The sequence below is a fragment of the Haliaeetus leucocephalus genome, unplaced genomic scaffold (genome assembly GCF_000737465.1).
Source record: "Haliaeetus leucocephalus isolate CR32 unplaced genomic scaffold, Haliaeetus_leucocephalus-4.0 Scaffold201, whole genome shotgun sequence".
Classification (NCBI taxonomy): Eukaryota; Metazoa; Chordata; class Aves; order Accipitriformes; family Accipitridae; genus Haliaeetus; species Haliaeetus leucocephalus.
In genome coordinates this window covers 480,233-492,492 of record NW_010972637.1, presented here as the reverse complement: position 1 = coordinate 492,492, position 12,260 = coordinate 480,233, and the positions used below count along the sequence as shown (strand labels likewise).

The 12,260-nt window shown below is 45.9% G+C and overlaps 1 protein-coding gene across 1 annotated transcript in view; it reads right to left on the bottom strand.

The window, feature by feature from the left end:
- The window catches only part of TRABD2A (TraB domain containing 2A), a 79,054-nt gene that overhangs the window by 19,090 nt on the left and 47,704 nt on the right, over nt 1-12,260 (bottom strand). The window contains exons 3-4 of the mRNA XM_010566026.1: nt 7,439-7,585; nt 5,082-5,256 (exon numbers count right to left, since the gene is read on the bottom strand). Coding sequence (XP_010564328.1) covers nt 5,082-5,256; nt 7,439-7,585 — 322 coding nt within the window. The remainder of the gene's footprint in view (nt 1-5,081; nt 5,257-7,438; nt 7,586-12,260) is intronic.

Sequence of the window (12,260 nt, the reverse complement as noted above, 5' to 3'; positions counted from 1 at the left end):
GTGCCCTTGTGGCAAAGATGGCCAATGGCCTCCTGGGCTGTGTTAGGAAGACCATTGCCAACAGATTGAGGGAGGTGATCCTTCCCTGTTTCTCAGCCCTGGTGACATACATCTGGGTTCAGTGTCTAGCTCTGGGCTCTCCAGTTCAAAAGAGATGTAGACATACTGGAGAGAGTCCAGCAAAGGGCCACAAAGATGATGAACAATTAAAGCATCTGCCATATGAGGAGAGGCTGAGATCTGGGACTATTCAGCCTGAAGAAGACAAGGCTGAGGGGCAGTATAATTGATGTACAAATACCTGATAGGAGGTTGTAAAATAGATAGAGCAAAACTTTTCTCAGTGGTGCCCCATGAAAGGACAAGGGGCAATGAACACAAATTGATATACAGGAAATCCCACTTAAACTTAAGAAAAAGCTTCTTTACTGTGAGAGTGGTTAAACACTAGAATAGCTTGCCCAGAGAGGTTCTGGAGTCTCCATCCTTGCAGATAGTCATAACCTGACCAGACTCAGTCCTAGAAAAACTGCTCTATATGATCCTGCTCTAAGCAGGGGGGCAGACCAGATGATCTCCAGAGGTGCCTGTCAGCCTCAACTATCCTGTGATTCTGTGAAGGTGAAGGTTTAGCCAGCAGGCAGCACTCTTGTAAGACCTGTACAAGTGGCAAAACTCTCCACCGCACAGTAGGACAATGCAGCCTTTTCCACGTCAATGTGCACCTCTCAAACAAAGCAGAAACCTATAGTGTTTTCTAGCTGGCTGCCTATGGAATCACATGCCCCATCACTTACTTTGGCTTAGCATTCAGATCCCGAATGCTCCACTTACATTTCAGAGAAATTAAAAATGTATATAGAAGGAACACTGCTTGTGAAAGATTATAGCTGGCTTTGCTTCACAAGTTCTCCACTAGCAACAGGAAGTAGGCCTGGCTTGTAACTCTAGTGCTGCCATACAAAAAGGCCTGTCCACAATTAAGATAAAATCCTTGCTGAACCTAGTGGAATGCTGCTGGCATAACTACATCTCTCTTCCCATACTTTCCTCTAATTCCCTCAAACAGACTTATTTTGGCTTGAAACTTTCCATGTTTGCACTTTGGCCAGAAGCAAAGCTTTTGGGATAGTTTCAGCAAAATCTGTTATTTTTTAGCTCTCCACTTTTGTGCAAGCTTAAATTACTTCCAAACAAAAATAGTTCCAGAAGTGAGCTCTGACTGAGAAACATTTTCAACAGAATATAGGGGGAGTTTGTCTGATCTGTTAAAATGTAGTAAAAGCATAAAATACGCTGGATCTAATGATCAAATCTATTACAGTCCAAATTACAACATGTAATTCCATGTAAGAAATCAACATATATAGCCATGCAGCTGTATTAAGACCTGGAAAGAGATAGGTGCTTTTTTTGCACAATGTATTACACATCTCTAAACCACATCAATCCACTTGGAATATAAAATAAATCATCAATCTTTTCTGATTTTCCCCCATTTAAAATAAAACTACAAAGAGTAGTTTAAAAAACTAGAGGGGGTATTTGTAATACTGCATCACCCACAAACCATGACCTTGTTTGGATATTACTGATGATAAAAGTGTTTTTTCAATGGTGTTTGGTTAATGGAAAAAATTGAACTTCCCTTACAAAAAGCCTAGCCCTTTTAAAAATAAAAACACAAGGTGAAAAAATCTGGAAAGAAACAATTAAAAGTCTTTTCTCCCTTCTAACACAGACACCCCTTGATATCATACTACTATTTTAACACAACCTTGTCCTGCAGTTTATCAGCCACTGCTGGGAGATACTTTTTTCAATGGTGGCCAGAAGAGGGAAATACACAATGCAGTGATGATTCAGTTGCACTCCTATAGCCTTTCTTTTTCTCTTCCTCTACAGCTCATTCTAACCTGTCTTGTGCGAGCACTTTCCTGGGACCCTTTTCCAGTAATTAACAACAGTACAGTAGTCAAGCAATGCTCAAAACTGAACACAAGACATTTGTTCATCTTCACTGCTTGGTGGCATAAAAATAAATCTTCCACATAATTATCTGTCGCATACAGAAATCTGGATAAGCAAAAGGCTAAATAAGCTTGCTGGAAAACAATAAAAGCCTGCATTCATATTTGTAATGTGCACTCATTAAAACCTCAGAACTGTGTAGAAATTGATCTGTTTTCTCCATTATATCCTGTGATTTTACTTCTCATTTAGACAATTAATATGAAACAAATTGTGTTGGTTTTGGCTGGGATAGAGTTAATTTTCTTGCTAGTAGCTAGTATGGGACTATGTTTTGGACATGTGCTGAAAATAGTGTTGATAATGCCAAGATGTTTTCGTTTCTGCTGAGCAGTGCTTACACAGAGTCAAGGCCTTTTCTTCTTCTCACACCACCCCACCAGCAAGTAGGCTGGGGGTACACAAGAAGTTGGGAGTGGACACAGCTGGGACCGCTGACCCCAACTGACCAAATGGATATTCCATACCATAAGACATCATGCTCAGCAATAAAAAGCTAGGGGAAAAAGAAAGAAGGGGGGATGTTCAGAGTGATGGCATTTGTCTTCCCAAGTAACTGTTATGCATGATGGAGCCCTGCTTTCCTGGAGATGGCTGAACACCTACCTGCCAATGGGAAGTGGTGAATGAGTTCGTTGTTTTCCTTTGCTTGCGTGCACAGCTTTTGCTTTACCTATTATCTCAGCCACAAGTTTTATCACTTTTACCCTTCTGATTCTCTCCCCCATCCCACTGTGAGGGAGGTGAGTGAGCGGCTGCATGGTGCTTAATTGCTGGCTGGGGTTAAACCATGACACAAATAAAAAGAAACCCCCATGCAGTCAAACAAGGGAATAATGAGGAATTGTGCTGCTAGAAGTGGGAGGCTGGCACTGCTATTTATTTTGAGCACAGCTATTTGCAAGAGCAGATGAGAACAGAGGTTGGACTGGTATCAAAGCCAGAGTGTAATTAGAGAGATTTTCGAAGTCGATCTTGAATCCCCAGAGAAGACAGGGAACCTGTCTGGATTCAAAAGTATGATGGAAAAGAAGGAGAAGAGCACGCCTGGTGCTTGGAGATCAAGCCATGTGCACAGAAGCCACAGATCAAGGGTATTCATACAGGCCCAAGGCTCCAGGCAATTCTGCAGTGCAACACTGTTGGGAGAATCCTAACCCTGCTCTACTGGAAGAGGCAATTAGGAGACAAAGAAGGGGGCAACTAGGAAAAGGACAATAATAAGAAGGAGGAAAACAAGAATCCAGAAAACCTGGGAAGGATTTCAGTACTGTCATGAAGGTTGAGAACAAGAGAGATTGTGAAGGGCAGGGATCTCTCCTGCTCCTGCAGTGATTCTGGGCTCTGGGACAGAGCTGTGCACACTAATGACAATGAAGACAGTGTGGGGCAGAAAAGTGGGAAGAGAAGAAAATTGATGGGAGAGGAGACAAATGACACAAAAGCATTTTAAACACATGTGATTTGTCCAATGCAGCTGTCCAATGGGATGCAGGGTGTGTGCACAAGGAGGAGAAGAGGCTCTCCTCTCTCAAAGGATCCTGCTCCTGGGACAGGGCAGACTCAAAGTGACACTTGCACCTGCATCTGTCCATTTGCGTGGGCTGCTCATCACTCAGTTGTGACCCAGTTACTGGAGCCCCAACATCTGTGACTAGCCTCCTGACGGAAGACTAGCTACCTGCAACTGACGCAGCTGGCACTGAGGACTCACATATGCACTGGTCAGGAACATCAGTCCGGCAGGGACAAGGGTGATCAGAACAACAACAGCAGTGGAGTACAGCAAAGCCCTGATCTTAGCTTAGAGACAGACAGACAGGACCAGTATCTACATAACCTACACTGGCTTCACTGTCCTTCATGACAGGGAGTTGCACAGAGCAGTGATACTGCAGGAAGATAACACCTTACAATCTTCTCACATGCCTGAACAGACATTATCAGCCACCTTTCATTACCTTTCTGCCCTCACACACAGGACCCTTGTTATGATAAGTTTGTAACCACAACTCCCTGCTGCAAGTGAGGAGATTCTCACAGACTTCGAATACCAATGCTTTTAGAGTTTAAGTAAATATTTTCCTTGCCTTGACTAGATCTTCCATCATCACTAAAGCAGTAACCACTGAGACTGGAAAACATCACATGGATCCTGACACCAGTTTCAGCTCTCCCCCTTCCCAAGGCCCATATGGTTTATGGTGGTGGGGATGCAATACTTCTCTGGGAATCAACACCTGTCTTTTCAAACACCAGTCCTCACTTATTCCTTTCCCTGGAGCTAGAACAAAGGATGGGAGTCATGGCAAACCAATCCTGTTTACATCCTTGATCCAGCTCTAGTCTGAAGTGTGGGTGTTAACCTCACTGAGTTTGATGAGCTGCTTGATGTGCCTATAGATTCCTGCTGGCTACTGAGGGGCAGAAAATGGAGTAGGTTTTCCCCAGCTGGGCCCAATACTCTGCTCTAAAATAGTGGCAGACACAATTTCCTAGTGGTTGTGGAAGCACAGTGAAAGAGGGAAGGTGCTGCAACAGGAATAGAAAGGTGAAAGTGTGCCTTCCTCTCCCTTTGCATTTATTGAACCCCTTAGATTCACACAATTTGGCATATTATTCTTTTGGATGCGTTCTTGAAAGGTTTATTCAAGCACTGGTGCAACCTGTGACTTGCTACGTTTCATCTCAGCTCCCTATTTCTCCCATCTTTCTGTCTTGGTTGGCCACACCACAAACACGTATGTCTAAGAACTGTGCCTTTTGTGTATGCACTGTAGTTGGTTCAGTATCTTTGGCTATGCATATAACAAATAAGTCTGTAACTAATAAATATTGCAATCAATGCATACACTGTGAGCTTTTTGCATACTGAAGAAAAACAGTCTCGTACACTGAAAAAGTCTTCCTACATGAGGGCAAAGCTGTGTTCTGTGTCCACCATGGTAAAAAGTTTAAAGAAGAGGCAGTACTGAGGCAAACATTTGTAAAAAGCTTCTAATGGCCATGGGAAGAATGTGTTCAGGTTGTAGAACACCTCAATCACATACCAGCTCCAAATGCAAAGAAGAAACTCTTGTCTGGGTACTCTTCCAGCAGGTCCTTCACCCTCCTGCCCATTCGCTCATTTCGCTTGTAGATGAGCTCCTGACGGAAGTAGCTGTCTATCTCTTGGGCAGTAATGCGTTCATGGGCTGGAAGTGTAGCATTAATGAAATTTGGGACCTAAGGTAGGAAAAAAAAATGTCTTCATGAAAGGGGCATTTATTTCACAGGCAGCCATCATGCACAGGCATTTTGCTCCATCACTGAATGTGGCAATTGCCTTTGCCCCTCAAGGCACATCCAGTATGACAAAACCCAAAGAAAGCTAAAAAATTACTCAGCAAACTTCAAATATGCATAGTGCTTCTTTCCTCTCAACATATAATTCATAAGCCAGCCAGCTGAATTTTTTTTGGTGCAAAGTCAACAAATACTCTCAGTTTGCCACATGGTAGATCCCAAATCCTGATTGCTCAGCTGAAGAAAGTAAATGTTTGTCCCTGGCTATCTTTAGCTACATACGTCTTCCATAAGTTGCGATAGGTATGACATAACTATAATGATAATTGCACTCTTCTAAGAGAGTTTGACACAGGCTGTCAAAGAATAACTGCAATTTGAACTAGTTAACAAAAACTTCCCCAAAGTTTCCAGAAGAAAGAGGGCCAGATTTTGTCACGACAGAAAGTATTACCACCTCCAATTCCCCTGTCCGCAAAGTATCTTTTAAAATACTGGCTTCCTCCCCTGGGGCGCCCAGGACAGCTGTGGCTGCACGTTACCCTAAGCTCTTGCTACTGGAAGGAAACGTGAGTCTGGAGTTGCAGCCATCCTGGTTTCTTGACAAGTATCTTTGGGCATTGCAGCTATGGGGACTGCTAAGGAAAGGGCCTACAAGCAGTGGTTTCTGGGGAGCAGAGCCACTACACCAAGTGCTTTCCCTTGCAAGGCTGCAGCAGCTGAAGAGGCTCTGGAGCTACTCAGAAACTATTACTGCCTGTTTCCAAAGCGTTCTTAGCCCACAGTGGGTCATCTACTGGGCAAGTATGGGGTCAAATATAATTTACAGAGAAGCTCTGCTTAAAAACATAAGCTGATAGTGTTGCAGACTATTACTACTCAGCTCTGTTGTGAGGGAGAGCACTCTGCAGTGGAGTTCCTCATGTGAGTAAAGGGCAGTTGCTCCCTCAGAGACATGCAAGTCTCAGCAAGAGCTGCTCTCTCCAAGGACCTTAAAGCAATGCCAGCTGTCTGCAGTCTGTAACACCTCAGCAGAATAGTGATGCAGCATCTGTATGCTCTTATAGTGCTGGCGTCTTTTGAGAAGCCCTTTGAAATCTACAAATGAAGTGCACTGTGTAGGAGCTAAGCAGTGTTAATGACCAGGTTGCCTGCATGTGCAGGCTGAGGGGTGTGCAGGACGGGAAGGTAACAACACGCACGCAAAGCTCAGTGCCGAAGAAGCAAGGGTTAGTACAACAGTATTCCCAGCTCTGCAGCACTGCACCATATATATCAAAAGGCCATAGGAAAATGGTTATTCAGCAGGGAAAGCTCAGGTACCAACACCCACTTGTTAGGCTTTAGCCTCACAGTGCTGATGTTTTCATTGATGTGCATGAATTGCCAGGCAGTACCCCACGGACAAGAATAGAGAGGCCTGATGTCTCAGTCTGAGGTTAGCTAATCTAACAGCCCAAACAGGCCAAATTGGTCCCTGCTGGGCATTTTCCGTGGTTTAAAGATCAGAGCATTGCATTCCGCTGTGCTGCTTAGGAAACCGTCTCCATAAACCAAGTCTGTGAGGCCTCAGAAGGTTTTCTTTTCCTTAACATTCAGTCTAAATCTATCTTTTCTTTGTTTCACTCAATTTCTCTTCTTTAGGCCTTGACCACAGTACACAATCATAGTGATAGGGGAGATTAAAAAGCTTGCAACTTGCCCAGCCTTACACAAGCGTCCAAGTCACGAGTGCATTTCTCTGTCACTACTTGGACAAAAGAGCCTGCTGCTGCTCTCTGTTGGTGCTAAGGTCACTCATACCTAAGCTAGCGTAATTCCACAGGATCCTTAAGAAAATAAAGGATTAAGTCATAGAGCTTTGACGCTAAAGCAAACACGGCACTCGACCAAAAGCAAAAGCCGGGTGTGCCTTTGCTGCTTGCATGCAGCAAGGCAGGGGTAAGGTGGTGCAGACTCCTGGGACAGGAGGCGCAGGAAAGCAGATGCACCAGAAAGCCAGCAACGTGCCCTTGGCCCTCACCTGCAAAGGGCCTACCTGAGGAGAGACAAGTGTGAGTGAGACAGGGATTAGCGCTACAGGGACATGTGCGTAGTAAAGGGCTGCAGTGGCAAGACTCACTTGAGAAGTGTCATGGTTGAAGATGATGGAGCTGAGGTCCCCACAGTTGTAATGCTTGATAAGGTCTTCTGTCGTATAGGGGATCTGGAAACTGCCTGCTCGGAGGCTCTCCTGCTGGAAGAGAGTCTGATTCAAAGCAAAGACCACCTGAGGGAGGGGGAGAGGGAGGAAAAGACAGAGTTCCTGGTGAGTTCTCGTCTCGCCCCTTGAGAAGGTCACAGACAAATAATTGCCTGCCAAGGGCTCTCTGAAGCTGCTCCCGCTCCAAGCACGCCAGTCCACATGTTGCCAACCCGCGCCTCTGCCAGGTCTGCAGATACTCACACCTCAGGTCCCACGGGCCTGCTCATAGGGAACTGACTCACCACACATAACTCCAGGAGGTTTTGCCCCTGATGTGATTAATACAGAAGATACAAAGGGGCAGACTGAAACAGGGGCAATCTTGCTCCCCTAGACGACAGTTTGCCTGACCACCACAGAGCCATAGGGCCTGACGGGCTCCTATCCCCACAGCTCCTCAGCCACCTACCTAACTAAATTAAGCACGGCTTATTTTGCCCTTTCTTCCTCACCCACAAAGAATATTAATGCTGTCATCTCCTGCTTTGTGTCTCCTTCTCCCACACACCCAGCTAATTTCAGGCAGGAATGGCTCCCTGGAGCAGGACAGGGAAGCATGGCAGCTGCCAGGGGAGATAGGCAGCCACCCTCCCTGCAGGGGAAGTCTGAGGGCAGCAGCCCCGCAGCTGCCCAGCACTCTCCCCTACTGACCGCCTCCGCAGGCACAGGGGCTGCCACTGCCCGTGCCTCCTCTCCTCCTCGACCTTCACCTGGGAATGCAAACAGTCCCATTCCTTTTGCCTCAAGCTGAACCAGTGTGGCTGCCACAGCTCCTACCCCCAGGGAGCCTCTCCCTTGACCAGAAAGGAAGAAGATCAGCAGAGGTGTCCTCCAGGTGTTGCTGCTTCCCCACCTCAAGCACAGCATGGCTCTCCAGGGTGGCGGCCTCAGGACCTGACCCAGAGAGAGCTGCAGCTCCAGCTGCCTCCTGCCTGGGGCAATGAACACCCACCCCATGAGGATGACTGCCACTTAAAAGGCACAGGAAAGCCATTTGGAGCAACAGTTGACAGGGGCCTCTGGAGCCAAACAGACAATGCAGCACCTCTGTACCTCTCCCTCACCGCTCCAGCAGCTGCAGCAGGCAGCCACCAAGCCCCAGAAAGGCAGGCAGCTAAGGAAGCAATTGGGGCAAAATCCCCCCAGGCTGAGCATGGGATGCAGTGGGCACGCTGGTGGGGCATGGAGCTGGCTACTCGCCTGTGCAGACAGCAGCTCTCAGTCAGCATGTGGCAAGTAAATCACTACCATCTCTCCTGAACACACACTCAAGCTACCACTGGTTTGCACAGCAAGACTAGACAACTGCAACATGCCTTCCTACTACCTACTGGCTTGGGTTTTTTATTTCTAAAAGCAGTAAGCCATGAGATATTGCTGAGGTCTTGAAACACATTTCAAAAGTTACTCCAGGGAGGGTTATTTTCCAAGCTCTAGTGACTCTGCAGCCTGATGAGGGCTCTGTGTAATTAACTCCTCCTGGATATTTGCCTTGAACACCATTAAAAGCACTCTGGAACTGGAGGTATTCACCAACACCATGAAACTCACACATGAATAAGCATACTCTTAATGTACAGAGATTATGTGAACCAAATCTTGGGATTACACGACAGGGCAGATGTGGGAACAAACAGGTGCAATGTGCCGTCCTCCAGCACACCAATCTGTCTCCTGCTGAAAGGTGCAGGTCCCACTAAACTTGAAATCACACCGTCCCCACTACAGCTAGAGCTACCTGTCTGGATCCAGACCACTGTGTATTTAACCAAATATGAAAGCACATAACTTAGCATTAGTTTTGGAAGGGTGTTTATGAATAGAAACATTCACTGCCATCTCATGTTTTTTTAAAAGGGCAAGAATTCACTTTGTTGGTACTAACTACACCGGATTAGAAGAATACCTTCAGGTAGACACTCAGGACAGTTACATCAAACGAACCAATGGCCATCTTGCAAAGGAACTCTGTTTAATTTGGAAGTAAATTGAACAAAAACAAATTGAAACTACTTTATGTCTGAACAAAAGTTTGCATGCAGGCTGGGGTTTATTGCACTCCAAAGCCATTGTTTTCCATTTGTTTGGCTTCACTTCCGACACAGAGAAGCACTAATGGATGTTAACGACCAGACAAGATTCACTGAGAGACAAGCCAAATCCATGCTGAAAATGTGGGATTTCTACTGCCAGGACTGATAGGTTATGCCAGGAAATTCTCGTATGTACAATCAATCCAGTCAAAAGCACTTCCATGGGAATGGATTATTTTGTAAGTTGACTACCATATCGGCATCCACTTGGACAATTTACCATTACAGCAATATGGCCCTTTCTAGACTCTGCAGCCTCTGAAACAATGACCAGCAGTCCCTGTCCACAGAGCAGGAATAAGACTTGCGATGGTCTCCTGAGCTGGTCAGGTAGCTCTGACTCAATGTAGAATAAACACATAAAAGAGGCTTTGCAATTTTTACCATTTGATTTTCATCCAAAGACAAACCAGCGGAGGGTAACCGGCTTCTGTGGAGAAAACACCAGCCTGCTGGGTGAGACGTGTTAACAAAGCACATCTTCCTCTTTCTGCTGTACTCCCACAGCCTGCACTCCTGCTGTCACTTGCTCTGCATGCTACCCTCTACTCCATGCACATCTCTTCCCTCCTCCCTTGCTTCAGGTGAAACAGATCCAGTCTCTCCTCCAAACAGATTCTGGCCTGGACCATAGCAGCAGGGTCAAGCCACACAGGCATCTTCCTTCCTTGTGCCCACCCACTGGCCATGAGAAACTAGCACACAGTAAACTGCAAACAGCTAAATAAATCTATCTCAAGAGCATGGTTTAAAACCACAATGACTACCTGCATTTATGGAGGATTACCACACATGTTTACACAGAAATACAGGCAACTCACGCCCTGCCCCCTCATATCTTTAACCTCACTGCTGGCATGACACAAAGCTGTCCCCATGAGGAAGCTTTAGCAGCTGTCTGGTCTTTGCTGAGAGTACATCTTTCTGGTGTGGAGGTGGGAGAATTGATATGGGACATGTGAAGAAATCTCAGGATGGCAGCAGCTGAAGGACTTGCCTGCCCAGCTGTGGAAGCACAAGACCTTTCACAATGAGGTGGTTCATGTTTCACTGCAAAAAACAGTCTGCAGGTTCACTGCCCAAGACTCATATACCCCATCCCAACCACAGCTGCCTGGGGACGGAGCATCCAGCAGGCTGCCATGGACCCCATAGCCCAGACAGTGGGCACTGCATGGGCTGTTTTCTTTTGGCACGGACTACAGAGGGCTGTTCCCTGCCAGGTCAGACTTCCCCATGAGCAATGTCTTTCCCGATTTGGATCTAGACCTGCACCCTATCACTGTGCATAGCACCTGAGAGAGAAGTCACACAAGAACCACCTGAAGCCCACCCAGAGAGGAGACTTTCACCTTGGCATTGTGAGTGACACAAGTTTTCTCAGCTCCTTTGATAACAGCAGCAGCAGCTCAAGTCTCTTTGCACCATTCTCAACCACAGCCGAAGCACTGGGAGCAAGAAAAGTCAAGATATGACAAATGGGCAGAAATCAAAAAAGCATCAATGACCTTGACGATTAGCGCTCTCTAATGAGTTACAGTAACTCATGTTATTGGGCTTTGCACAGCTGGAGGGCAGGAGATGCTGTTGCCAAAAATACTCTCCACATCAGCTGGTCTGAACAGAATGGTGGCATCTGCTGGAAGGGGATCATGGCACACCTAATGAACAACTACACAGCATTATGATTTGGCATCGATGTGCGTGTAGAGCCTGTCAAACGAACATGATAGCTTCTCTCCATTTCTGTATCTCTTGTACGTTCTTAGGGGAACTGTAACTCCCCAGCAGAAACAGAAGGGGTGTGGGGGTAAAAAGCTGTTTGCAGTACCAGGTGTTGCCTAAAGCTATGCCCTGGTAAGAAGGTTATCTTCAGTAAATAGTAATGGATAAACACTGTCAGGATCTCAAGAGCAGGATGACTCCTGAACCTACTGTTCTTAAAGGATTTCATTTGCTGAGGTGGGTCTTGCTCAGAGGTTGATAACTTATCTGTCATTATTTCTCAAAGAAAACATTAGACTAGGTGCAAAGTGATATTTAAGAAAGACCACAGCCATCAGACTCTGCAGACTGGATCCCAGTCTTGTTTACCAGATGTGAAAAGCTGAAGAAAGTCAACAGAGCATGAGAAGCAGGGACCAGATCAGCAGTTAATCTGCAGCTGCTATATTTGCTTGGCACTAATACTGCTTGCCTTCCTAGCTCCCCATTCAGTCCTGCAGTCCTTTCGTTTCTAGTAAGTCCATGGAGTTAAGAAGATCACAGAAAAGAAGGAAGGGTTGATGAGAAATTATCAGTTTTGCTTAGAAATCAAAATCAAGAATTTGTGCTGAGCTTCTCCAACAGGTGGTACAGAAAGTATGCATCTGTCTTCCAGGTATCTCTTGCACTGCACTCTTTTACTAATTCCAAAATCTTTCCTACGTTGGAATCCACAGAAATCACTCCACATTCATCCTCCTTGCAAAACTGTTCTTCCTTAGCTCACACCTCCCTGCCCCCGCCCCTCCCCCCCAGCAACTCTACCCTACTCTGCTCCATTAAGTGTATTCATACTAGCATCAAAGCATCTCCTGAAAAGATGTATTCGGAGAACAAAAGTA